The following is a 27548-nucleotide window of genomic DNA, read 5'->3' as shown; positions in this document are numbered from 1 at the left end:
TCATGCTAGTCAGGTCTTTTAAGGAGATCATCAGATATCTTGGCATGTCATGGGTTTGATTACTTTGGCTCTGTTGGGTTGTTTGCATTATAGACCTAATGATTTCCTTTTATTTTTATTGATTGTGTTACATAACCCTAGCGAATTGTTTACCCACACATTGCTGTAAAATCAATGCCAAAGGTTCTTATTAGTAGAGGCACAGAGTGACAAGTTCAGGTTCTGTGCTTGTGATTGTGTTGTAAGTGCTGAAGCATGTTTTTCACCTTAGTGCAAATAAGTTTTCTCTCTTGGGCATTTTGTTGAAATGTCTCTCAAGACTACATCTTAAACTAGTAGCTTTCAAAACATAAGATGGAAAAAACATGAACACAAGCTGAATTAGCTGTATTGCAAAGATTTTAATTTCCCCCCTCTTTTTTTCTTTTGAATTTCTATATAGTTCACAGTGTCTAGGGCCTGTACACACGGGGCAAAAAGCTGATGCTTTCCATGGCCTCACATTGTTCTGTATGGATGATACAGGCCATTAGCCCCAGTCCAGGATTGGCTTGTCTGGATGCCAGTCTTGCATCTATCTTGCAGACTGATCCTAGCCCAAAGGGCCCTTGGTTTGTGTCAAAGATACCTGCTGTGTGCCACAGAATTTCATTGAAACTCTGCAGTGGCAACCAGCACACCACTTGGCTCCTCCACACCCTGTACCTACTTCCACCATTGCGTTTTCACAAAAGACCCTCATTGCGGCCTGTGATGTCAGATGTGGAGTACCTGATCCTATGGGTATAGCCAGGTCCCCAATTTCCACCCTTACAGGCCGTGCTGGGGATCTTCTGTGAATATTGGACAACCGGGGCGGGTATGGACCACATGGCAGTAGTGGGTCCATGGTAAGGTGGTGGGTGTGTAAACACCTATTTGTTGTTGCACACACACACCCTGGGGACATACCTGGGTCAGAACCCAGGTCAAAATAGAATAGGTTTGGCCTCTACTAGCCTGCCCGTCTGCTTAGTCCCTAAGAGTACCAGCTTCTGTGAAACACTGATAATGACAGGTGCTTTCCTTTCTGTATTGGAGAGACAAGCCTTGAATTAACCACTGTACAATATTTAAATAAGAATTACAAAGTAGGTCAAATGTAGGTTATTACACCAACTTTGTACAAAACATGTTAACTTTGCCTTACTGAGAATGTGTGACTTGCCCAAGGTCACCCGGTGGTTTTTCATGGCCAAGTAGAGGTTTGAATCCTAAATTGTAGTCTAAGCAATACATAGTGCTGCAAATTCCTGGCTAAATACTGGTTAAGTTTTGCAGGGCCTGCCTTGCAAAAGCAGTAGATGAATCTTAACTAATCCTAATTGTTCCTTGTCTTAACTTATGTGGGTGGGTGTGTTTCTTAGTATCCGGAGATATCTACTTTCTTCTTTGTGACTTGATTATGTGTAATTCTGTCATGTTATCCCATTCCTTTGTTCCATTTCTTTTCTGTTCCCTTGTTATACTTTCTACTAGTTTTCCTGTAAGCTAGCTCCTTCTCACACCATTTCTCTCTCTAGCTCCATTGATCTCTCAGTCTTTTTCTTTTGTCTTGTAAAGTTTCTTAATAATGTTCTGCATCTGTGTGTGTGTGTGTATGTGTGTGTGTGTGTGTGTGAGAGAGAGAGGTATGTCTGCACTTTCAGCCTGTGGTCTAGGACAAGCTGCAAGGAATAAACCCTATCTCTCTTCCTCAGAGGTAGTATTGACATAACTTTTAATAAAAGTTCCCAATTTCCAAGAATACCAGTGTATATACATAGAGAATAAGACATTCCTTTTCAGAGCTTTCTTTGAACATTTGATCAACCAAAGTATCTTCCACCAAACAGGCCAGAGCCTGGATGAAATAAGTCTTTAAGTTTGACTAGAAAACCAGATCATTTTTAGTTTCTAGTTCAGTGTACTTAGTTAGAGAATCAAAATAGAACAATTTAGAAATAGCCTGTTGCTTTAAAATAAAAATAAATTAAACACTTAACTAAAACTAACAAGGATCTTAAAAATAACTGACCCAAACAATTGAGGAGGCGGAAAAACCTGGTTGGGCTCTGAGCCTTCTTTTTACACTTTGTCCTTCTGTCCTCTGAGCACAATGAAAAATCTGAAATAGCAGACACATTTCTATAAAGGCTAGCCCTCAAAGAGGGAAATTCACCGTGATCGGTCAGTAGCCTTGGAAGATCAGCGTTAGGGGACCTACAGCTTAGTTGTTTGGTGGAAGTGAAGTGTTAGTCTGGAGTGCATAGAGCAGGGGTAGGCAACCTTTTTGAGCCGGGGGCCGGGTTGCTGTCCCTCAGACAACTGGGGGGCTGAAGCCGGGGGGAGCTTCCACCCTCCGGGGGCGGGGCCATGTTCCGGGGGCAGAGTTTCCACCCTCCAGGGGGCTTGGGTGCCCGTCCCAGGCCCTTCCCTTCGGCCGAAAGGGCTCCAAGGGGCCCTTTCGGCTGAAGGGGAGGGAGGCCGAAGGGAAGGGCTTGGGCACCCTACAGGCCCACCGTATGGCCTCTTGCACGAGCAGAGGGGCCGCTCACGCGAGAGGCCCCTCAGCTCGTATGAGAGGTTCCTCCGCTTGCGCGAGCGGCCCATGGATCATGCGAGGGGGCGGGTCTAAAGGCTGCTCGCGCACGGGGCCAAAGGCTCCACACGTGAAGTCCTGCCGCTGATTGCCCCGCGCTGGCGGAAATCGGCGGCAGGACCAGGCTGGGGCCGAACTCAAGGCCTTGGCGGGCCGGATCCGGCCCGCAGGCCGGGGGTGCCTACCCCTGGCATAGAGGATGGGATGTACATTTTGGAGTTCCCAGTAGCCTGTAATTCTTTGCTCAGAGACAATTCTATTGAGGAAGAAGTAGGCAGAGGAAGGTGCATATATGTCACCTGAACTATTTCACTTTATTGATTCATTTAGTTAGCATGTGTTTAGGGTTCTCTGTGGATGATGAAGATGATGATGATGATGATGATGATTTATATTCCGCTTTTTCACAGAGGAATCAAAGCAGATTCCAACAGTATAAATAAAACATCAAACAATTAAAAATTATAATTTGAAAACCCAAAAACCTCAACCCTCCTCCCAGTGATAAAAACAGTGATCAGCCTATTAAAAAAATATTAAACATCAAAAAATTTAAAACTATCGAATAGGAATACATTAAAATTTCGGGCAGATTAGCGCAAGAAATGAATCTTCCTCTAGAGGAGAGGGAGGATGGGGGTGATGGTATCAATCAATTTGGTGTTGGTATCAATAGAGGGGGAAGGCAAGTCTGATGGATCTAATGGATCTAACCTAATCTGGGAAGGCCTGCCAGAAGGATTCACTGATTGCTTTTGTAACTAATCTTAGTTTTGGTTTTCTCATCCAGTAAATGGATAAAGTTTTGTCAAATGCCTTCTAAATGCTTAATTCGGTATACTGTAATGATAGACATTTCATGTGTGCTACCCATGTGATCTGATCTGTTTGTATTCTACGGCTGAACTCCACCTGTATGTGTTATCTGTTCTGTATGAATGTTTAAGTCTTGCTTTGTGCTTATGAAACATTTGAGTAATTTAGATTATGTTTGATTAATGTGGTCAAATATCAGTTGTGGCTATTATTACTTAGTGGCAAGGGACTTCTGAGAACTTGCAATTCTGTTTGTGACAGATGAATGAAAAAAATTCTGTGGTGCCAACTGTGGCCCACCACTTGGCAGGCTTCAAATGCCATTTTGTGCCTACAACAGTTGGAGGTCTCAAAATCCCTTTTGATGGAATCCAGCAAAGTATCTTCCTGTGAACCAGTGGAATCACTAGAGTTGGTGTCACTCGGTATAGTAACTCATGATGTCACCCCCCCCATTGACCTCCCATACCACACCATATAGAATCCTTGGTAATATTTTACTAATATTACCCATAAATCATAATTCCTATGTATCATTGAGTGTAATGGTAATAGTTGTGACATAAACAATTAACAAAATTAAAATGCTACCTTTAAATTACGGTATCATATACACAGAATAAATGTATTTACATATTCATTATATCATATGATTAAAGTGAAAATTTGGTAGAATGTTATGTTTTTAAAGAAAATAATAATAATAATTTTTTTAATTAAAAAAATTAGGAATTTTGAAATTTGAAATTTTATTTTTTTTAAAGTAACTTGGGCCTCTCCTTTCTCCTTCCACTGACTTTCACTTCACTTATCCCATCTTTTCAGCGTTTTATAGAGATTTTGTAAAAGAGTAAAGGGAATTGGTAAGATGCAAGAAGTAGAGATAGAAATAAACACAAAGACAAAGGAATAAGGATTTGAGTCTAAGGATTGTAAATGATAAGAGTAAGAGTAAGTTTAATATCAATTCTATCATAAGATAGGAAAGGAACTAGTCTTAGGAAGTACACTGCTACCTCGGGTTACGAAATTAATTCGTTCCGCTATTCCTTTCGTAACCCGAAACACATTTTCCATTGAAAATAACTAATGCGTTCTATGACCTCAGACTGAACCTGCAACTCAAAACAAAGGTACAATAGAGGCCTATTAAGCTAAGTACCCTACAATACAAGTTGCCTGAGGCACTAAAGAGCTTAACAATGACTTGCAGGTCCATTCTAAAGTTTCTAAAGGATAAAGAAAAAAAATGTTTTTGACTTATCTTTGCTGGTTCTGGCTGGCATCTCAGAGTGAGGCAGGAGGAGGAGGAGGAGGAGAGGGGCAGCCAAAAAAGCCAAATTTAAACCAATTCAACCAATTTAACCAATTCAGCCAATTTAACCAATTCAGCCAATTTAGCCAATTCAACCAATTTAACCAATTCAGCCAATTTAGCCAATGCAACCAATTTAACAAAGTTAACCATTTTAACAACAATTTTTTTTTTAAATTTAGTGTTTTTTTTAAGGGTCACCTTTTTTTTAAGGGTCACCTTTTCCCTTCTTGGATGACGGTTCTCCCTCTTTTGTGAAGAACTGGTCCAAGGATGTCTGCTTTTGCCGGGCCTTAAGCAGGTTCCTAAAATGGCTAAGGCAGACATTATCAAAATGTGCAATGGCATGGCTGGTGAGCACCTTCTCAGGGTGGGGCTTCTCAACATAAGAAGACACATTGTGGAATTGCCGCAAAATGTCTTTAATTTCTGCCGTTGGCAAAAATGCCCCCGCAGCCTCCTCCTGCTGGCCCCTGTCGAAATGGAGCACATCCTCATCCACGGCTGAGTGTTGCATGGCCGCCAAGGCCTTCAGGTCCTCTGTTGTCAGGTCCTCGCTGTGCTCCTCGATGAGTTCCTCCACGTCCTCGTTGTCCACGTCAAGTCCCAGGGACCTTGCGATGGAGACAATCTCAGCCACCTCTTCTTCTTCACCTGGCTCAGCACCCTCGGTCTGTGACCCTTCCAAGGAAGAAGCATCAGGCCACAGCTTCCTCCACGCAGCAATCAGGTTGCGCCTGGTGATCTCCTGCCAGGCCAAGTCCACCATCTTCAAGCACACGACGATATCAAAATGCTGCTTCCAGAACTCTCGAAGGGTCAGCTGTGTGCTCTCCGTTACATCAAAACACCGCTTGAAGAGGTGCTTGGTGTAGATCTTCTTGAAGTTGGCAATGACCTGCTGGTCCATGGGTTGCAAGAGGGAGGTTGTGTTGGGTGGCAGAAACTGGACCTTGATGAAGGAGAACTCTGCAAGGATGTCCTTTTCCAGGCCAGGCGGGTGCGCAGGAGCATTGTCCAAGAGGAGGAGGCACTTCAAGGGCAAATCCTCTTCCTCCAGGTACCGCTTCACAGTCGGGGCGAAGACACTGTTGATCCACTCCACGAAAAGGAGGCGTGTGACCCATGCGCGGCCATTGGAACGCCACATCACTGGCAACCTGTCCTTTTGAATGTTGTGTGCCTTGAAGGCCCTTGGATTTTCAGAGTGGTACACCAACAGGGGCTTGACCTTACAGTCCCCGCTGGCATTCGCACACAACGCAAGTGTGAAGCGGTCCTTCATAGGCTTGTGGCCTGGCAATCTCCTCTCCTCCTGGGTGATGTAGGTGCGGCGAGGCATCTTCTTCCAGAAGAGGCCCGTCTCGTCGCAATTGAACACTTGCTGCGGGACGTAGCCTTCCTCCTCCATCATGGCCTTGAACTTGATGACAAATGCTTCGGCGGCCTGGTGGTCTGCGCTGGACGCCTCGCCGTGACGGACGACAGAGTGGATCCCGGTCCTCCTTTTGAACCTTTCAAACCAGCCACGTGAGGCTTTGAATTCCTGGGTGGCTGGCTCCTCCTGGGAAGAAGTTCCTTCGCCTGCCTCCTTGCTGGCCAGGTCTTCAAAAATGGTGGTGGCCTTCTCACAGATGACCGAGGTGGTCACAGTGTCCCCGGCTCGCTCCTTTTCTTTAATCCAGAGGAGCAGCAGGCGCTCCATCTCCTCGTGCTTTGGTGTCCTCTGCTTGGCAATCGTTGTCACGCCTTTCGCAGGAGCCACAACAGCTCTGATGGCCTCCTTCTGCTTGAGGACAGTGCCAATTGTCGAAGGGTTTCGTCCATACTCCTTGGCAATGTCCACCAAGCGCACGCCCCTCTCATGCTTGGCGATGATTTCCTTCTTGTCCTCCAAGGACAAGGGAGCCCTCTTCTTTTTCTCACCGCCGCTTTTATCTGTGGCTTTCTTGGGAGCCATAGCTCAAGCCTAAAAAGGACAAAAGGCACAGGCACTGAGCAAAAGCCACAATTGGAAACCACCCCCACCCCCATGGTCACACTCTCTGGCCCAAACTTGCAAAACTCACACCCCACACTCTCAAATCATCACAGCCATGACCAAAGCACCCAAGAACACAAACCCAAAGGCCAGAAACCCAAAATCTGAAAATGCAACCCCAAGGTCACACTGTCTGGCCCACATCAAATCAAGGCCAAACTTGCAAAAATCGATGCCCACACTTTCAAATCATCACAGCCATGAGCCAAGCACACCAGAACCCTAACCCATAGGCCAAAACCCCCCAATCTGAAAATGCAACCCTATGGTGAGACTCTCTGGCCCACATGGGACCATGGGCAAACTTTTAAAACTCACACCCCACACCCCACACTTTGAAAACATCACTGCCATGACCAAAGGAAACCACCACCCCACAGCAAAAGCATGGTCACACTGTCCCACCCCACAAGAAGAAGGTAAAAATCCATCCACCTACCTGTAGAGAAATTCCTGATGGCAGGTCTTGATCCGAAGTGTACTGTACAGTCTAAAGGCAGAAAGCCAGAACAAGTCCAAAGGCAGAAATCCAGAAAAAAGTCCAAGCCTCCACTGGAACCACGAGTTAGAGCTCAAAAGAAACTCTTCCTCACCAGTGCACAAGGCCAGACAAAGGGGGCAGATCAATGGAAGCTGGCTTTTGTTTCTGAAGCAAAGCCACCCCCCCAATTTCGTTAGCCAATCCAGATGATCAGCTTGATTTCTCAAGCCAATCACTGCTGCTAACGAAATTCAAAATTCGCGCCAAAGCTAACCCCTAACTCAGCCCCCTTAGCTTTCCGTTAGCACTGGAAAGCCTATAGCTGCACTTTGCAGCATTTGAATTTCGCGCCGAAATGAATTTCGTAACCCGAAAAATATTTCGTAACCCGAAACAGTTTTTTCCAATCCAACTTTTTCGTATCCCGGAAATTTCGTAACCCGGTCATTTCGTATCCCGAGGCACCAGTGTATCAAAATAGACAATAAGATTGATCTGTTGACGTGATGTGTAAGGGAAAAGATGTGTAAGGATATTCTTTTATATTATGTATTGTAATTTTTAGTTTTAATCAATAAAATTAAAAAAATTAAAAAAAGAGACACAGGTGAATACCACAGCCTGTTTCTGCCAAAACATGGATATTTGAGGAGCAGTGGTGTCCCCTAGTGTGGTTCACTGTTGTGAATCAAAACTGATTGAGAAGATTAAAAAATCTAGACAATGAAGTCTCTGATTCTTGTGTTCTCATGTTGAATTGAGGAGCCTCAATTCTGATGGGCAAGGAATGGTAACTTGAGAACCACAGCTTCTTTCAAAGAGTGCTTATGATAGAATTGTGTAATCATGAAGTTGAAAGAGACTGCAACAACCATCTAGTCCAGTGTATAGGAGAGATCCTGTTGCCCCATTTCATTGTCTGAACCTCTAGACAGAAGTGAAAAACCTCTCTTCACTACCAGAGTTCAGTTATACAGGCAAAACAAACATATTCACAGGGAGAGAGATGAACTATATAAAGACAAGCTAAAATCATTCTAACAGCAGATCCAAATGTGGGCGGTAAGTTACCAAGGAAGACCTTGCATGACCATCGAAATGAGCAGAATAGGCAAGGGCAAAGCAAACAAAGGATTCAGTGAGTTGCATGTAGCAGGTACTTTCGTGTGTGGTTTTCTTAGGGAAGGAGAATGCTGTATTCTGAAACAAGAAAAGGTAGTCTCCAATCACGGTGATGAATTCTACAACTCAAAGAGCTTGGGAGGTTACTTGGTTGCTAGGATGTCCTGTGACTTCCATAGATAGGTAGTGGCTCAAGGATCAGAGCTCTAGCCTAACTTCATGAAGGATAGACAATTGGGAGTTATTTAACCCCAAAGCCTGTTTTTACAAAATGTCTGATGTGGATGTGGATGATGGTACTCACATTGTGAGATTTTTTTAATCTCATGAATATGAGTTCTAACCAGCGTCCCTTCTAATCAGTTGCTTATAGTAGATCCATAATAAGAATATATTTAAACAGTATTTCAACAAATTATTGGAGTGGGTGTCTAAAAAACTCTTTGAATACATTTCAGTAATTCGAAGTGCAGAGCCAGGATGGTATGGGTAGTTGTGAGTAATGATAACCTTTTTTTTTTAAAAAAAAAATTAAAATAATGTAGAGTGTACATTAGAGAATACAATCTATGATGCATTAGATGGTACAAAAGTACTGTAGTAGATAAGATAAAAATATAAGAGTTCATTGCAACTGTGTTTTGTCACAAAGTAAGATCATCTCTTCTTTTCCAGGGTCTATTTTAGAAATCGCTGGGTAAAAACTGTCCACCCAGTGGTGCATCAGTACTGTTTGATTTCAAGCACACATTCCACCTTTCAGATGCCCCAAAAGGAAGACATTCTTAAACAACGAGTAATAGTGGTTACTTTGAATACTTCACAATATCTGTGTCAGCTGGATCTTGAGCCTGGTGAGGAAATGTGTATGATAAATGTTTTTTCTGTTCCTTTCTTTGGTATTCACAAATCTTGAAATATTTTTCTATCCAAAGTGAACACTATTGGGAAAGTAGATTTGTTAATTGGTGAGAACCCAGTCCACTTTTCTTTCCAGTTAACCACCCACAATGTTTTCATGTACATGTTAAACAGCATGAGGGAAGAAAGTAAAATCCTGCAGAGCTTCACAGAATAACCCTCAAAAGGCAGAGTACTAATTCCACAGCACTGCTTTTCTAATTTGCTTTCCAAACAAAATTCAGTTATTATACCCCAGTCATACAGGAAAGCCACATACTGTATATACTCATGTATAAGTTTAGAAATTTAGGTAAAAAAATTGGCCCTAAAAACCTGAGTCGACTTATCCACGGGTCAATGTAAGTACTGTATCTTACTGTATATTATACTCTTCACTTTCACCAGGGGATCGTTCTTTCTTTGAAATAAAATATGCCCTGGAAGTGTTGACCCCCCTCTATTATCTCATCCATCTAGCGTTAAGAGTGAGCACAGAGACTGATGTCTGCTTGAATTTTGAAAGTTATTTGACATTGTTTTGCTTTGCTTCATCCTTTAGATCCTTTGTTATATCCCCTAACTTTTACCCTCGACTTATCCAAGGGTCATATCAAAGTCCATAATTATGGCACCCAAACCTGCCCTTGACTTATACATGAGGTCGACTTATAGTTGAGTATATACAGTACATCATGTATGACAAGAGTGGATTTGTTTCATCATATGTCTTTAGAGTGGAGGGCTGTTTTTCGTGAAGGATTCCAGTACCTGTCACATGCACATTGACAGATTACCTCATATTAACATAAATATGTGCAGATAAAGTCTACATAAGAATGCATAGTGTTTCAATTCAAAGTAGTACCTTGTCAGTTTCTTCTTCTATATAATTATGCAAAGTTAATAGAATGATTATGAATGACCAAACAGCTCAGCAAAGAATTATACTGCTTTATTTATCCCTGTTTTAATTTTTTTTAATCTCATATTTCATTGATCCTGAGCCAGAACTTTCTTCATAGGTGAAAGGATCTTTATTTTAGCTCTTTTGTTGGATTAGGTCTGTCTCCTAGGGGGGAAAAACCACTTGAACACATTTGACCACAGTAGAAATTAGCAGTTTAATTTTGGACATCAGTTCCAGCAGAGTTTTAAAATCTTCAGGGAAGAAAATTATCAGGAGCTTATCCTGTTTTCTAAAGTATTTTAATATTTTAGCTTTGCTGATCTCTCATTGGTAGGGTAGAATGGCAAGAGAAAGAGTAAAAACACCTTGCAATCCCACCCATTTTACAGGACACATTGCTGTGTTGATTGGATTTCAACTGGTTTCACAGAATGCATGTAACTGTTTTCATAGGATTGTCACCATTTCTATCACTTGATATTTAATATTTCTCTGTTTCTGTTTTGTAGGGTTTTTTACACATATTCTGTTAGATGAAGCTGCACAGGCAATGGAGTGTGAGACTATCATGCCTCTAGCACTAGCAAATAAAAACACAAGAATTGTCTTGGCGGGAGACCATATGCAAGTATGTCTTCATATTATTATTGATCTTAACTCATATAATGGCCTGTTACAGACTGCCAAAATAAAGCTGCTTCGGGTCTCTTTGGAGGTATGCTATTTAAATGATGCATGGGCCCTAAGAGTCCGGAGGTCGCGCCAAAGCCACACTCCATTCCTAAGCACTGGAGTGCAGCTTTTGGTGCAGCTTCCGGATTCTTAGGACCCATGCATCATTTAAACAGCATACCTCCAAAGAGACCCGAAGCAGCTTTATTTTGGCAGTCTGTAACAGGTCATAATATAACTAAAAATGTGCAATCATATTAGTAAATTGCAACACATCAAATTCTTAAACAGATAGTGTGACATAATGGGTAAGGGAATGAAACATAAGTCAAGGAGTTAGTCACAAACTCACTTGTTCAGGGCTAGGCAACCTTTTTGAACCGGGGGCCGGGTTGCTGTCCCTCAGACAACTGGGAGGCCGAAGCCAAAAAATAAATAATTAAATAATTTAAAACATTTAAATAAATAAATAAACTGGGACAAATGTAGGACAACATTTTCAAATGGTGGACACTTTTTTTAAAAAAAGTGGAGGACACGCAAAAAAATTTGCTGATTTTTTAAAAAATGTTAATATAAATGCATGTTTCTGAGGCTTCTATAGACAATTGCCCCTGCGTGCGAGAGGCCAAAGGCCCCAGCGACAATCGGCGGCAGGACCGGGCTGGGGCCGGTCCCAAGGCCTTGCCGGGCCGCAGGTTGCCTACCCCTGCACTAGTTAGTCTTTGACATTATGTACTCTATGACAAAAAGCCATTCCCTTTCAGTCCTTTTCATTCTTAGTTTCTATCTGCACTGGGAATTAAAGAAGATCCAGATTGTAATCACTAGTGATGAATAGTACAACAAAATCTAAAATCTACAAAATAGCGATATCTTTAATGGTCCAAACATCATTATATAAAGGGATCTTGTAGTATCTTTCACACTAACTGAGAGAAAGAAATTTGTTATATTAGCTTATCTAGATGCAGTCTATATAATGTAGATTCATGCATCTGATGAAGGAGATTGAATCTAGAAAAACATACGCTACAAACCTCTATCTCTCACCCTTAAAGGTGTTATATAAATGAATAAAATAATGCTGTGGATTGTGTTTCATTTTGACTCAAATTAAAGAGCCATCTACTTAATATGTAATATATGCACTTCCAATGAGTTTTTCAGGAATTAGGAGTGAGTTAATTTCATACTAAACTTGTGGCTATTCAATATTGTTTTCCTGTTTGTTGAATCTCTCTCTCTCTGTGTGTGTGTGTCTGTGTGTGTGTGTGTGTGTAACACACACACACACACACACACACACACACACAGACATAGAGAGCGCTAGCTTGTGAGAAAGAAAGGACAACAGCATCTGACCCGTGCTTGCCTTTGCACTGTAAAGATTAGGCTTGTACAGAATCATATGTAATAACAAAATGTAAGAATGGGATTTTCAGGTCTTCAGTTTGGCACCAAGGTGGGCCAGTATCCTAATGTCAGTATCTGATATCTAATACTTTCGTGCCCTGTATTAGGAACCACTGGAGCCTCACATACTGGTAATTTATCATCCCATTTGCTTTTTTCACTGTTGGTCAAGATATTTAAGGGCCTAAATATTGTAAAGGCACTATATCCTGTCTGATCTTAGAAGTTAAGCAGGGTCAGTTCTGATTAGTAGTTGGATGGGAGACTGCCAGTGGATACCAGGTGCTGTAGGCTATATTTCAGCAGAAGGAACTGGCAAAACCACCTCTGATTATTTCTTGCCTAAGAAAAACCTATGAAATTCATGAGGTCATCATAAGTTTTCAGGCAACATGAAGGCACATAGACATACATAAGACATTTAATGTCATTTCTATGCATTTGCTGTTAGCTTTTCTTGTATTTTATAAGACAGCTTAAAATATTCTAGATATTACATTATAAGGCTAAATAAACAACACTTTTCTTCTTTTTCTCTATTGCAGCTTAGTCCTTTTGTGTACAGTGAATTTGCCAGAGAGAGAAATCTTCACGTCTCACTACTTGATCGTCTCTATGAACATTACCCTGCAGAATTTCCATGCAGGATCTTGCTGTGTGAGAACTATCGCTCCCATGAAGCTATCATCAAGTAGGTGTGAACTTTTTCACTGTATCACACTTTTGCCTGGCTGTTGCAAATGTCTAATAGAAGCATTTCTTTTAAAAAAGAATCCATTGCCACAGTTGAAAAGAGAAGTCTAAACTTAAAACTTTTAAAACACTACTGTTTCTGTGTATGAAAAGTGAATATATAAGAACATTATTTTACTATGCAATTTTTAAAAAACGAGGTTAGCTGAATTTCTTAATGATTGATACAACAAAAGCTATTGTAAAGACCATGGTGGTGATCCAACTGATTTATAGCCACAGTGATTTTAATGTTGATTAGTTGATTCCTAACACTCATTCTTCCATTCTCACTCTTGTGAGCCTCCTGAAAGAATTTTAGGTATTTTGCATGACTACTCCATTTTTCCAAAATTAGTCTATTGGAACCTGCTGAAATATGCACAGGAGGGAACACCTAACATGAAATATTCATTATTCTAGATATCTAGAATAATGAATATTTCATGTTAGGCCAAAGACTGCTAATTCTTGCATATTGAAGTGTTTACATCTAGAGAGAAGCAGTGTACTTAATTTGCCAGTGGTCTAAGCCAGAAACATAGGACGAGTAATGGCAATTCATGGTATGCTGATTCTTATGGTCCAGAGTCTAGGTGGAGATCTGGAAAAAGGAAACTGGTGCGGGAAATAGGCAAGGATGAAGCTGGATTTGGGGAATGCTATGAAGCAGGCTTGTGGAAGGTACAGCCCTCCAGGTTCCCATCATGCCTCACCACCAGCCAAGCTGAAGGACATTTTAGCCAGGCTCATGAGGCCTTGGTTGTAGTTTCTCCCCTTATGGTGATGCTACATCACCATAAGCGGAGGAACTACAACTAAGCCCTCATGAGCCTGGCTAAAACTTCTTTCAGTTTGGCTGGTGGTGAGGCATGATGGAAATGGTAGTTCATCAGAACCTAGAGGGTGTAAGTTTCTTGTCCTTGCTCTAAAGAGACAGAGGCTAGAATCCTGTTGGCAGACTGTGCTAACGATTGTCCTCTTTTCAACCAAGTGCAGCCATCCTGGGAGAAGACATTAAAAATCTGCTGGCTTTGAGCAACCCATTGCTACAATAGCTTTCTTCTTTCACAGCTGCTACACCCATAAGCTTTTTCTTCCTTCTACCACTGTCCGTACTGGCATAATTATGCCAGTGCCAGTGTAGTGGACCAACATCCTTTTGGCTAGACACTCTGTTAAGGTGACAACATGTTTACATGCTTATCATAGACAGAGGATTCATGCATAAATGTCAGACTGAATGGGTCCAAACTATAACCCTCGTGCTCATGTTGAATCATGAAGAGAAATTCTGGGATTATTTTGGATTTACAACCTTCCCTAATCCTACAGTTTTTCCATTGGTAGATTGGAAAGGCTAATAATAATTTACCCATGAGTAAGTTATTAGGAGCAGATCACAAGAATGTAGGCTCTCCCCTTCTGTAATGCCCTATCAGTTCATACTCTAGAGCTTTATTGTGGAGCTGATGCCCTTGAAATATTTTTGGGAACAGGCATAGCATCAGTAGTACTGTAAAAAGTAAGTAGTTTTTTTAAAAAGATGATTGTAGGTCCTACAGTACTACAGCTTGGATACATTGCGCTATACTGAGGTAGGCAACTGTGAAAGCATGGAAGCTAGTTTTCAACTCTGGTTCCATGGAGAGCTGTAGCCCTCAAGGTTCATCCAGAGATCAGCCAAAAACGAAAGCAGCTTTAATTTTTGTTTGATATTTTGTGTCATTAGTGTCAAGAGTGTCATTAGACTAGTTTTGGATATTTTTGCTACACTTATTTTGGGGAGGGTATAGTGTAGTGATTCCTAAGTGGACGATACTACCCCCTGGGGTGGTGAGGAAAAAGGGGGGCTTCAGTGCAGTTGCCCAGCTTCATTCCAAGTAGTGAAACAGATTGGAAATTACTAACATGGGGATCTAAAACTTCTCAATGCCTTACAGCCAGATAGTAGAAAATGTCCCTGCACCAAGCACGCCTATCCACTAAAAATATGAAGACAGTGTTTTATGGATAAGATGTATATTTATTTCTTCAGATTTATAAAAAACTTAAATAAACTGTTGTATAAAGTTAAGAATTATTTGTGAAATACATATGCTTGTTTAACTCTGTAATGCTAGACTACTTGTTCTGAATTTGTAGTAGGACAATAGATCTTATATCAAGAAATAGGCATGAGCGGTGCTAGGGTTGTCACCCAAGGGAAAAGAGGGCAACAGCCCAAAAATGTTTGGGAACTATTGGTGTAGAGTTTCAGTTACGTAGATTTAGAGACTGTAAAAAGAAACCTTTAACACCACATGTAACCAATAGGTTTTAGTTTTCCAACCCTGTCCTCTGCTGTGTCAGTGCTCTTCAGCTGCTACCAAAAAAGTTGTGGCCATTTATAATGTAAGAAAGTGTTTATGTATTTTATCTCCCTCTTCCAGTTAGTAGTGTTTGCCACCCACTATTTACCACTAGGGAAATAAAAATTATTCATACTCTTATTTGGCATTCAGCACATTTTAACAAGTTTCCTCCGTTCATTTTTTGGCCTGAATCCAAAGGGCCCCTGTTGGTATGCCAAGGAGGATAGCTGTCCATTGGAAATGTTCACTCCCTCTATTCCTTAAGGTGTATTCCATGCTGTGTCATAAACTTTCACCTGATTTTCAGAGATGTGTGCATGCACAATCTACTTTTCATCCCCTCTCCCAACTCAATTGTTTTATATGTTATTTCTCTTTTATGTGAGGCTTGTAAGTACACCTCAATACAAATTTTTGTTGCCCTTGTCTTTTGTTTTCTAGCTTTTGTGGCATCATCTAAAAACTCTGTTCCTAGCTGTTTCATATTCAGAATGTGCTTGAATATTGTATCACAGAGAAAAGTAATTGTTCTCACCATAAAATATTCACCACACTTTAGGTGTAGAAATATCACTGGAATCAAATCAACCTGTGCAGTACTGCTTGACAATGTATACCATCCTTAGAAATGGAAATGTAGACCAGTGTGCATGTGCCCTTATTCCGGCCATGCCTTCTTTTCTTCTGTTTCCATGAATACATAGTTTATTGCCTAGCAACAGCTCTCTTTCTTACTTGGGCAGAAGGAGAAAGAAGGTTCTCTTCTAGCCTTTGGAGACAGGGATATAAATTAAATGCAGGCTGAAGGATATTTGCCTCCTGTTGCTGTGGGATGAGCATGTGAGTGCCTTCCCCATTCTCTTCCATGTGGTTGTGTCTGTTTTCATCTCACCTCCACCTCCTCTGTGTAGATCAGCAAGAATTGTTTTGTATTACAAAAGCATTATTTTATTTATTTTTTAATTTAGAATTGAGTTTTAAAGTTAATATGTATTTTCCACATTCTGTTTGTGCTTTCTTCTCTGCAGTTATACTTCTGAACTTTTCTATGAGGGCAAATTGATGGCAAGTGGAAAACAGCCAGCCCACAAAGATTTCTACCCTCTGACTTTCTTCACAGCACGAGGAGAAGATGTGCAAGAAAAAAATAGTACTGCTTTTTACAACAATGCTGAGGTAGCACTTGGGTTTCACCTTTAATTGCTTCTCGTTTGTTGTAATTTTTGCTGCATGTCATTATTTTTTCCCTTCCAGAATGGTTTTTCTCATGCCTTGTTTGATGCTTTAAACGATCCTGGGAATGCTAATTTGGAAATTAGTATGTCTTGCGCCTAGGCAAATGGCCTCTTCACTTCACCGTTTCAATATGAATCCACATAGTTTTGCATTTTAGCTACCTTTGGCAAGGTGATATTGATAATGTGCATTGTGGCTTCTACATAGAAATGAGTCTTTTAAGTGGAAGAAGTAGATAGTTCTCCAAAGTGGTTCATAGTAAAAGACGTATGCAAAGCCCAAAATCCATTGCCATTCCATTTTTTACAGTCCTGTCCTTGACAAAAAGAAAGCAAATTTTATTCTTAAAATGCTAACACAATAAGGTTCTTAACCCCATTGGGCCACTGGATTATATTTTTGTAAATATAAATTCATTTGCATAATATTAGTCTCTGCTTTGTTCCCATAAATTGGAATATCCACCTTTTAGTACCATGGCTATTGTGATTACTTAAAGATTTATGTGCCTCAATCCTTCTCGGTAATCCTGAAATTTAGCACTATATTCCCGCTGATAATTGCGTTTTATTCTTTTAATGAGTGATGTGCTTTAATACTGTAGTTTAAGGGGCTCAAGACATGGCTGCTAAGGAACGGCTCCATGCCACCCCTTTCCTCACTGTATCAGAGCCACAGCCCTGTGCTGGTCTTTCTGTGGCACAAAAAGAAGCCACAACAACAACAATAACAATAACAATAATAATAAAAAATTATTTTTATCCCGCCCCTCTGTGCAATACAACTTGAGTAGCTTACAGCATTAAAATATATATTCCATATCCACCAACCCCCCCCCCCCCCCAAAAAACAGAAAAAAAAATAACAATTAAAAACATCACTTAAAATAATAGCAGACCAACAGTAACTGCAGCAGAGTCAGGGGTAAACAGGTTAAGCTTTCTTTTGGTGGCCGGCTGTTTATTCAGGAAGGGCCTGCTAGAAGAGATCCGTCTTAATGGCTTTTTAAAAGCTGTTTAAGGTGGTAATATGACAGATCTCGTCCACAGGCCGTTCCATAATCTGGGAGCAGTTGCAGAAAAGGTCCTCTGGGCAGTTTGAAGACAATCTAGTTTTTATAGGTTGCAGCAAGCTCCTGCCAGAGGACAGAGGACTGAGCCATGCCCCCACACTGCCCCCACCGGTCTGTAGAGGCTCTGAGTCTAATACTCACTTTTGTATATTTTTAATTGTATTGTTCTTTTAACTTATAAGGTGCTTTGAGTTCCAATTTTTTGGGGGAAGTGAGATATAAATAAATATAACAACAGCAGCAACAAGTAATCTGCTCACAATACAAATGGTGTTCTGAATCTTTTGATGTTCTTGGGAAGCTGGGAGTCTGGACCTTTTTGTCCATCTTATGACACAGTTTCATTACGAATGGTGAGGCAGTACCCTTATTGTATCTCCCCATCACTACCAAAGTCTCTCTTGTGGCACCATGTTTTTATCACCTTTCATTTGGAAACCATCTCGAAGCTTCCACACTTCTCCCCAAACTGATCATTGTTATGGGGCAATCATTAACCCTTTGTTTACCTGGAGGAGAAACTATACCCCTCGATTATGTTACCCAGATAATGGCAGAATACATTATCATATAGTGAGAATACATTTGAAGAATCCTTATCAAAATTTGTTCTGTTTTTCTTAGTGAGTAGCATTATCAATATCTTGTTCTTCTCTTCTCTTCACCTCACCCTCGCTCTCACCCGTCACAGAGTGTTGATTACTGTGACAGTTTTACTGCAGCAGAATTACTTGTCTCGGTCAGACTTTGGATTATATCCTTTGACTACTTTTGTTACATCTCTCCTCACTATTAACACTTGATTTCTTCTTAGATTTTCGTTCCCTGAGTCAAACATTGTGTAATTATCTGACTCAAAAGTCTCATTCATGTCACTTTAGCTTGTTCACCCCAATTATTGCAATGTTTATGTGTTCCATTTCTTGTTTTACTAAGGGTCTGTACAAACAGCCCCTAAGGGGCGGCATGCAACCACCTCTTTACTGGTTGGATTGGGGCCACGGCCACCACATGCCGCAGCCCTGATCTGGTTTCTGGAGTGCGGAGAAAGGAGCCGCAAAATGCAGCTCCTTTTTGCACCCTCTAAAAGGCGCTACAGCTGTGGCAACGCAGCTTTGTGACGGCTTTTTGGCACTGCATCATCTAGATGCAGCGCCAGGGTCATGCCATGATGCTGGACACCATCTAGAATGCTGCACAGCGTCATGTCATGATGGGGCAGAGTCACAGCGTTGAGCATGCGGACGCTCTGGCGTGACTCTGCCCACAGGCCAGCACTTTGTGCCTGTCTGTACTGGGCCTTAGTGTATCTTTCCCTGAATCTTACTTCTCACATTCCATATTCCTGTAATATGTGTTGTACAGCTTCTGACTTTCCTTTAGTCTTTGAACATACCAACAGTTGAACATCCTTTCAGCTTAAATCCAATTGCTTTGTTAGCTACAGCACTACCTGTATTTGTCTTCTGCTCTTCCCCAGTAGCTTGTTGAGTACCATCCAGCCTCGAAGTTTCATCTTCTGGCACTATTCCTTTGTTTTATTTTGTGTCTCATCATAGAGTTTTTATGGTCAAAGATCTCAAAGGCACGTTTACTGTGCCTCCTTCAAATATTAGCTATGATGCCACTGTGATTGTCCGAGAGAGTGTCCACCAGTGTCACTTACCACTACTGCTGCTTCCTAGTAGCTGTTTGGCACATTTTGTCTGGCTCCTCAGAACAACTCAGTCCAACATAGAAGACCCTATCAGCAGCACTGATGCTGTCAGAGTACAGCATGGGACTCATGAATTTGATTATTTGCCAGTCCCTAGCTGTGTGCACGCATAGTCCTCCTCCTTTCTCCCTCCCGGGCTTTTCCTCTGGAAATGGGGGGAAAGACAAGGAGGGAGAGAACAGGCAGGAAGTTGTGTGCATGCCACTCTTGCACCTCCTCCACTGTCTCAGGCAGCTTCACAGAGCTACCTAAGGCGTTGGAAGGGAAGTGGGGGACCCGTACGTGCACACTCCCTTACCCTTCCAGTGCCTCAGACAGCTTCACAGAACTATCTGAGGCATTGGAAGGGAGGCGGGGACTCACAAGTGCACACTCCCCTGTCCTTTTAGTGCTTCAGACAGCTTCCCAGAGCCACTATCTGGGAGATGGAAGTGCACGCGTGAGCCTACGCACTGCTCTCGCCCTCCTTATACTTTATTCACGGAATTTTGACTTTTGCAAGGGGCCCTAACCCCCACGAAAGTCAAGTGTCAATTGTAAGGTTAACTGTAGTCTCTTGCCTCACAATCCCACCACTATGGGAATGTAGTGCTATTGGTAGGATGTTTTGCTTACTTACTTTGAGCCCAAAATGATTTCTGGTTCATAGTTCTGAAAATGTAGTCTTGCCATCATGTAGTGTGCTAACTAGCAACATCCAGAGAAGAGACTGTGGCATACATTAGATATGATATAATGATTATTAGCTTTAGGAAGAATGTTTTAAATAGAGCAGATATTGTAGCATTTCTTAGCAAGCACAAAAGTATTTTATTTAGAACATTTTGGCAATGTGTGTACCAAAGTGGAGAAAGACCTATAGGGTTTCTCCCCAGGAGAATTGTTGCAGTAGTTTCTTCATCATTTCTGTACAAAATCGTCTGACAGTAGTCACGTAGAGAAGCAAATTTTGCATTTTCTTTGGTCTTGTATTGTGAGATAGAAAACTTTGGCGGGGTACAGACCGCCGCTTTGCGGCGGTCTGCCGCCGCCGCCAGTAGGTCCGCGGGGGGCCGGAGCCTTCACACGGCCCGTCTCCCGCGCGGACCGAAAAAGAAGCTCCAAAATGGAGCTTCTTTTTCCGTCGCGTTTGCGACGTAGCGAGGCGCCAGGGGCGCGCTCGCTACGTCACAAGCGGCGCGACCCGTACGGACGCTCAGCGTCTGATACGCAAAGATGGCGCCGGCCATGTAGAAGGGCCGGCGCCATCTTGTACGGACGGAGTCCGTACTAGGCCCAGGGGTGTCTAAAAGAGACGCCCCTTTTTTAAAATGGGATGTCCGGAGGACGTCCCAAATGGCGGTGCAGAAAGCACCATAGTCTCATTTGATGTTGAATCTTGGTTCTGACTGTTCTAAATTTAAATTGATTTAAGTAGTCTGTGTGAATTCTTTATTTTGCCAAACTTTTTTCAGTGTGATTTGCCCAGCTCTCAAGCTTGGAATAACTCATAGAGTAGTACCCAAAGCAAATTAAAAAAAGGGAAAAGTTTTGGTACTCATTTGTCAGTTGCCCTTCTCAGTTCTCTAACGCACCACTCTAACTAGCCATTTACTACAATGGCAAGTGTAGAGGCAGGGGAGAGATTATACAAACCATAGAATGAAGGCTTTTAATTTGTTCTGATCACATGATGTGTTTGTAGTGCATATTGTCTTTCTCAAAATTCTGTCAAGTGTACTTGATAATTTCACTTTCTCTGAATACTATGGAGAAAGAAATTATTTACAGTGCTTGCAGTTTCCTCTGTCTTTAAGATGCTCATCTTGTTTTTTTCAACTTACACATATTGTTCAACATGAGATGTGTGCTGTTTTGGATGAACTCATCAAGAGGTTGCAGGACGGGGAGTCATGTTCCTAGGGGAGTCCTCAATCAGTTTTATTTAATGGCCTGCCTCATGGTGGCCAGAGTGTAGTAGATCTCAACTTGTGCAGATAATTTGCACCTGAGAGAATTTGAGGAGGACAAATTGGAGGTCAGTACCCAGTTGTCTCTTCTCAATATAGTATGATCACATTACACGACATCTCTTGACAAATTTGTGTTTTTGTGAAGCAACTATGGCCACACCGATATTGTTTCACTGCTTATGCTGGAAGGATTACAACATCTAGGACACAGCTCCTCCATATATAATGGAAAAGCAGTTTAAAGATTTTTCAGTTAAATAAATATAGTTCTGTTGACTGATTGGACAGCTGTGGTGTCCTGTAAGATACAGTTCTGTGATGTGTGCTGTATATTATTTTAAGTCTCAGTTTTGCATAAAGAAAAGAAATAAATGTAAGGAAAAATGTAAAAATAAATATACGTTAGTTCTGTCTATTTCAACAAAGCAAATTGCCATTGTTTGTGCTTAGCTTAAAGGGTCTACTCATTTTTGGATCCTTCTGATTGCATGTTAAGGTTACAGAGACGATGTTGATTATTGTGGAGGTATGCCTATAAATTATAGTGTTAATAGTTGAATAGAGGGTATTTTAGTTGTAGTTTAATAAATATTATAAAAACGCTTCCATAATATGCTTTGCTTTGTTTTGAAGCATTACTTTTTATCCAGGGGACTAATACCAGTCTTTTAAAAAGTCCTGTTCAGTTTTTAGTATGAGGTTTTTTCCTCCTTTCAAGGTGTTTGAAGTAGTGGAACGTGTTGAAGAACTGAGAAGAAAGTGGCCAGTAGCCTGGGGAAAATTGGATGATGGCAGTATAGGTGTTGTAACACCATATGCTGATCAAGTGTTCCGAATTCGGGCAGAGCTTCGAAAAAAGAGATTGTCTGATGTCAGTGTTGAAAGAGTGCTAAATGTTCAGGGTAAGTAGCACATACACATGTATGGTTCTTTGAAACTAGCTGAGTATTTGAAATAATTGTTAATGGGTCAGCAATTTTATTTATCTAGTATTTTATTCAAGAACCAGTTGTGAAAATTCTTGGCTACACTTTTTACTTTAAGTTTATATTGTGTAATAAATTGAATAATAAGTGTAATATAATTATAGTTTGTGCATAGACAGATATATAAAGTGGGTCCTCAGTATCTCATGAGCTTTGGTTCCAGGACCCCCCATGGATATCAGAATCCATGGACGCTCAAGTCCCACTATATACAAAGTTGTTGTAAAATGGTGTCCCTTATATAAAATGGCAAAGTCAGGGTTTGCTTTCTGGAATTTTTTATGTGAATATTTTCATACCCTGGTTGGTTGAATCAGTGGATGCAGAGTCTGTGGTTACAGAGGACCAACTGTAGAAGTACTGTTTCTATGTTGTTCTTAATTACCTTTTTTCTATGAATTTTCAGTATACAGCAGATTCTATAAATGCCTTATCAGTTATCTCAGTGTGGGGAACTGGCATTTTTCTTTTTCGAGTTTACCAAGGACTGGTACCGTATTTGTGCCCATTGGTTACAATTGTTTCTATCCTGGAAACTTTCCAGGGATGGCAGCCCTTGGCTTAGAGAATCATAGGCGCGTTACAGACTGCCTGAAAGCGGCGGTCTGCCGCCACCACCATTAGCGGTGCCGAGGAGCCTCAGCGGCCAAACCGCAAGGCTCCCCGGTGCCGCAAAAAAGCGACAAATGGTGCTTCTTGTTGCGGCGCGCTAATGACGCCACAAGGTGCCAATGGTGCACTCGCGATGTCATTAGCGACGTGCAGACACTAAGCGTCCGCTACTCAAGATGGCAGTGCCCGTGTAGAATGGGCGCCACCATTTTGTACATCCCCAGGACGTACTAGGGTTAGGGGCGTGGGTAAAGCACGCCCTTTCCTAACCCTAGTACCTCCTGGGGACGTACTTTACGCCCGTGCGGAACGGGCCATAGTATCATAGAATCATAGTGTTGGAAGAGATGCCTAGGGCCATCCAGTTCAACCCCTTACCATGCAGAGATACACAATCCAAGCACTTCCAACAGATGGCCATCCAGCCTCTGTTAAAAAAGCTCCAAAGAAGGAGACTTTGAGCAGCACTGAGTTGTACTTGGTCTATGTCTGTAATATACATGTACCTTGAAACTGTGGTTTGCTGTCTCTTTCTGCCCCCCCCCCCCCGCCCCCCCCCCCCCCCCGGTTTTTTTTTTTTTCTATGATCTACCCTGGCCCCGAGCTAGATACCCACACTTTTTTCTCCCCTTTACATATATATGACTGTGTATAGATATGGGAGGATTCAAAGAAATATGTCTTGCCCACCCTACAGATATTTCTGGTAATAGAGGAATGATGAAGACTTAACCAGTAAATGATTCTTGCTATTTCTCATGCAGTACTGTTTTAACATAGAGCTCCTTAAGTGAGAGATAGCAATCCAGGTTCTAGAATTACATATACTAAGTCAATCTATTACTAGCTATTATTAGCAACAACAACAATAAAAAAGGATAAAATTATCTTATACCTTTCTTTTTTCTACAGGAAAGCAGTTTCGAGTATTGTTTCTCAGCACAGTACGAACACGGCATACATGCAAACACAAGCAAACACCAATAAAACGGAAGGAGCATTTATTGGAAGATTCAACAGAAGACTTAGATTATGGTTTTCTTTCCAATTATAAGCTTCTCAACACAGCCATTACAAGAGCACAATCCTTAGTAGCTGTGGTGGGAGATCCTATTGCTTTATGTTCCATTGGCAGATGCAGGTACACCAAACATGTGGTATGAGCAACCAGTAAATAGTAGTGATGATAATATTTTATATTTAATAATTGAAAGTTGGACTGTTGTTTGGAAAGTAATCCACTCCCATTTCAAGTGCCCTGCCAATATGAAATCTGTTCACTTTCCCAAATATTTTGAGAAAAATTTTGAGCCTTAGAGGGGAAAATGTCTGTGTTCTTTATCCTTGACTGATATTAAGAGCTATCTTAATACCTGAGTCATTTTTTATTTTATCAGAAAAAAATTATGCTCTACTAGCAGGATCTTAGTCTAATACAGATCTCTTCTGTATTTCTCTCTCAGTTTTATAAGTGGATGTAGAAATTTAATGTTTTAATGCCCTCTCAGGTAAAAAGCTTTCCTACAGATGAGAAAAGCAGCATGTCACAGGAAAAGAGTCTCAATTAACTTCCTTTTTGACATGCTGGCTTTTTTGTCTGTAGGTAAAGTGTGTCATGAGGGAGATTTCAAGTATGATGTCTCATGCACAAAGACACCAGTGTGAGATTATGCAGTCCAGGAAAGGATGCTTTACAAGACTTTACTGCACATTCAGATCAGCTCTCAGCACAAATCTTCTCCAAATAATAGCATCATTGACCAAAAAGTAGATGAGATAATGCAGACATATATTGTGTATTTCATTCCAGCCGCTGGATTATATTCTTTGGGGATAAAACATCAACTTGCTGGTTGTCAAAAAGGATCAGAAACCAAGTGTTTTATTTTTTTTATGCCATTTGGGTTCCTTGAACTCTATTTTTGTTTAAGAGAAAGAATATGAAAAAGTGAAGTGGTTTAGTTAATCCAGAGTATCTTTGTGGGTTACTAAATTGAGTATAATGTTACAAGGTTATGGTCCTTTTGTAAGAATGTGGAGTAAGATTGGATTAGACAGCAGTTGCTTGTCACTGAGAGAGAAGAGCATGAACTCTTTACGCAATTTCCTGGACAAGAATTTCCTATGTGACACACAGAACAACCTGTGAGAGCTTTTTCTTAGTCACTTGATATGAAAGGTGTGGTTAGAGACATTTAGAAATTTAAAATTATCATTATTGTAAACTCTGAGACGCTTCTGGTTACATACAGTGTTAATGGCAAAGCACAGACAGGGAACTCAATGATGTTCCAGCATGACATCCTTATAATAAACCTTAACTGCATAGAAAAAGTTGGGAATGTGCTTTGATTTCATACTTGGCATGTGTTATGCCATTTTAATCCAAATAAACAATATAATTGAGTTGTACATTTTTGTATAACCTTCTAAGTCAGACTCAGTTTTTAACAATTTCTTTGCTGCAAATTATGAATATTGTTTTTGGTAAGGTTTTGTTTTCATTCTGAGACTCATGCTCTGTTTGAAAGGCATGCTAAAAATGAAGATATTCAAAGAATAAAAAGGGGTACAGGAATATTTATAGGAAATTCCACTTGATTTGGTAAAACAAAACAATTGAAAGTGGAAAGTGCTTTACTTTTATAAATGTTCCAATATCTGTTGGAGTAAAGCAGTAATATGCCCTGGTCAGATATTAGGGGTTTTTTTTTTATAAAAAAGGTTAGATTAGGAAAGAATCTTTGATATATGTTTATTTTAAAATCTTTAGCATATATTGTATAGCAGAGCTGTCAGATTTCCATTCATTGGTATTATAGCCCTATAATAATAAGTGTGCCATGTGTGAAGAATCTCCATGGGGTACTGTGCAAATCAAAAATGCATGGTTTTCTAACGTTCTAGTACTAAGCTTGATGGCTATATTAATATGCCATAGGCAACTCTATCAAAACTTTCCTAATGCCTGAATGTTGATGTTTATTTTTCTTGAGTTCAGCACTGCTTTGTCTCAGAATCAAATAGTACTGTCATGAAAGGGATATATAGAAACATAGCATAATGCTGGATCCAAAACCCAATTTGGGAAATGTGTACCATATGTACTCAACTATAAGTCAACCTCATGTATAAGTCAAGGGCAGGTTTTGGGACCAAAATTACGTATTTTGATATGACCAGTGGATAGGTCAAGGTTAAAACTTTAGGGCATGTAACAAAGCAAAGTTTCTAGGTGAAAAGCAAAGGAAAACAATGCCAAAGAACTTAGAAAAGTTCAGCAGGTGTAACTATTTGTGACCACATTAAAGGCAGGATGGATGAAAGAGTGAGGGCGGGGTGGTCAGTGCTTCCCGAACAGATTACGCTCTTGCCTTTCACCAGGAGATGTTTTTTCTTTTTATATGAGTTAAAGTACAGTATTTACAGTACATTGACCTGTGGATAAGTTGACTCAGGTTTTTGGAATCAATTTTTTGACTAAAATCTTTAGACTTATACATGAGTATATACAGTATGTAGCAAACAATAAAATTCTATCCCTTTTATACTGACTTCTTTAGGAAATTCTGGGAAAGGTTTATTGCCTTGTGTCATGATAATGAAAGTCTGCATGGTATCACATTTGACCAGATCAAAGCTCAGTTGGAAGCTTTGGAATTAAAGAAAACCTATGTATTGAACCCACTGGCTCCTGAATTTATTCCACGGGCTCTACGTCAGCAGCATTCATCAAACATCAGTAAACTACAGCAATCTCCACCAAAGGTAAAGTGTCACCAGTGATGAAATTATTAAGAGCTATCAAGCATCTGTCAAGAAATAAAATGAACAGGTGGATTGTTTTGTTTCTTCATGTGAGTAGGAACAGTGCTGGACTGAAGGGACCACACTGTTATCAGGTGTTGTAGAATGTAGCTGTATATTAAGTAGTAGGTTTTGTGAGAAAGTAGGTTTAAAAGATATTGCAGTAATCCAGCCAAAAGCTGCTAAAATTCATGTGAGAAATTATATTTGCTATATTACATTTTGTAAGGGTGCACTGTATTAGAACCTTGAGGAGGGAAATCCTGTTTTTAAAAAATTGCATGTTTTTGTTTGCAAGTTAACCACTATATCAGTTTTTCAAATTAATGCTATTTTCATTCACATTTTCAGAGTTTATTTGACAGAATAGAAAGAGAAAGCTTTTTCCTTGGCAGTCATTTGCAGAAGAATTCTCATAATTGGAAATATTCATTTATCAGAATTCATTACCTTCTGCAACATAATGAAGATGATGCATTGAAATGTTAGGCTTTTAGGAAATGGCTTGTCCAAAAATTACTCTTCACTTTCAAGATCCATATATTAATAACACTCCTATTTCTGCAGAGGTTTTATTATGGCATGCAGTTTGGAGTTAGAACATTTGTCATCTTGCTTTTTAATTATCAATTAGAAGCCATAATATTTCTGACATACGTTGTAGTGTAAAAGGAAAAAAAATAGTTTCCTGAGACTCAGTGGAATTTTGTTAAAGGGTATCGTTAGTCATAAAATTTATGTTAAACCTACACTCTGCCCACAGACTTCTTTCTTCTCTCATTGACAA

The 27548-nt window shown here is 40.6% G+C and overlaps 1 protein-coding gene across 1 annotated transcript in view; it reads left to right on the top strand.

The window, feature by feature from the left end:
* HELZ (helicase with zinc finger) overlaps positions 1 to 27548 on the top strand; it is a 197245-nt gene that overhangs the window by 109747 nt on the left and 59950 nt on the right. The window contains 7 exon segments of the mRNA XM_042453183.1: positions 9071 to 9249; positions 10715 to 10833; positions 12839 to 12984; positions 16408 to 16555; positions 22075 to 22258; positions 23867 to 24095; positions 26518 to 26722. Coding sequence (XP_042309117.1) covers positions 9071 to 9249; positions 10715 to 10833; positions 12839 to 12984; positions 16408 to 16555; positions 22075 to 22258; positions 23867 to 24095; positions 26518 to 26722 — 1210 coding nt within the window.

This window comes from Sceloporus undulatus, chromosome 2 (assembly GCF_019175285.1).
Source record: "Sceloporus undulatus isolate JIND9_A2432 ecotype Alabama chromosome 2, SceUnd_v1.1, whole genome shotgun sequence".
Classification (NCBI taxonomy): Eukaryota; Metazoa; Chordata; class Lepidosauria; order Squamata; family Phrynosomatidae; genus Sceloporus; species Sceloporus undulatus.
Note: the sequence above shows the minus strand (reverse complement) of the source record. Positions and strands in the feature narration are given on the sequence as shown.